General features: G+C 50.5%; 1 protein-coding gene across 1 annotated transcript; it reads left to right on the plus strand.

Moving 5' to 3' along the window:
• Positions 1–942, plus strand: LOC134057383 (olfactory receptor 14J1-like). Its single transcript, XM_062514372.1, has one exon. The coding sequence runs from the start codon at positions 13–15 to the stop codon at positions 940–942; it is 930 nt and encodes a 309-aa protein (XP_062370356.1). The 5' UTR covers positions 1–12.
• The last annotated feature ends 278 nt before the right edge of the window (positions 943–1,220 follow it).

The raw sequence follows: 1,220 nt of genomic DNA on the forward strand, positions 1-1,220 counted from the left end.
AAGAGGGGCCAAATGTCCAACAGCAGCTCCATCAGGCACTTCCTCCTGCTGGCATTGGCAGACACGCAGCAGCTGCAGCTCCTGCACTTCTGCCTCTTCCTGGGCATCTCCCTGGCTGCCCTCCTGGCCAACGGCCTCATCATCAGCGCCGTAGCCTGCGGCCACCACCTGCACACCCCCATGTTCTTCTTCCTGCTCAACCTGGCCCTCACTGACCTGGGCTCCATCTGCACCACTGTCCCCAAAGCCATGCACAATTCCCTCTGGGACACCAACAACATCTCCTACTCTGCATGTGCTGCTCAGCTGTTTTCTCTTATGCTATTTCTTGCAGCCGAGTATTTCCTCCTGACCATCATGTGCTACGACCGCTACGTGTCCATCTGCAAACCCCTGCACTACGGGACCCTCCTGGGCAGCAGAGCTTGTGCCCACATGGCAGCAGCTGCCTGGGCCAGTGCCTTTCTCAATGCTCTGCTGCACACAGCCAATACATTTTCCCTGCCCCTGTGCCATGGCAATGCCCTGGGCCAGTTCTTCTGTGAAATCCCCCAGATCCTCAAACTCTCCTGCTCACACTCGTACCTCAGGGAACTTGCGCTTCTTGCAGTTACTGTCTGTTTGGTATTTGGTTGTTTTGTGTTCATTGTTTTCTCCTATGTGCAGATCTTCAGGGCTGTGCTGAGGATCCCCTCTGAGCAGGGAAGGCACAAAGCCTTTTCCACCTGCCTCCCTCACCTGGCTGTGGTGTCTCTGTTTATCACCGCTGGCACATTTAGCTACCTGAAGCCCCCCTCCATCTCCTCCCCATCCCTGGATCTGGCCCTGTCAGTTCTGTACTCAGTGGTGCCTCCAGCTCTGAACCCCCTCATCTACAGCCTGAGGAACGAGGAGCTCAAGGATGCCCTGAGGAAACTGATGATTGGATCAATTCAGAAATAATAAACTATCTCTCTTGTACTGCTGAGCATTACAAGCTTAGCCTTTTAAATGCATTTTCCCAAATTTTTGTTGGTCTGTTTTCTGATTCTTTTTCTACTATTGCAGTGTCATTTGTAAAATCCTGTATTATTTCTCTTAGCATAAATGCATTAATATCTCCCTTTCTTTTGAAATAAAAAGACTTTCAGAAAGTTTGTTCCCTTGGCATTTAAATGTATATAAGTTACTTCCCTGACTTGTATGTTCATGATGCTTCCTGAGCCGTTCTTGGTCTCTGC

This window comes from Cinclus cinclus, unplaced genomic scaffold (genome assembly GCF_963662255.1).
Source record: "Cinclus cinclus unplaced genomic scaffold, bCinCin1.1 SCAFFOLD_32, whole genome shotgun sequence".
NCBI lineage: Eukaryota > Metazoa > Chordata > Aves > Passeriformes > Cinclidae > Cinclus > Cinclus cinclus.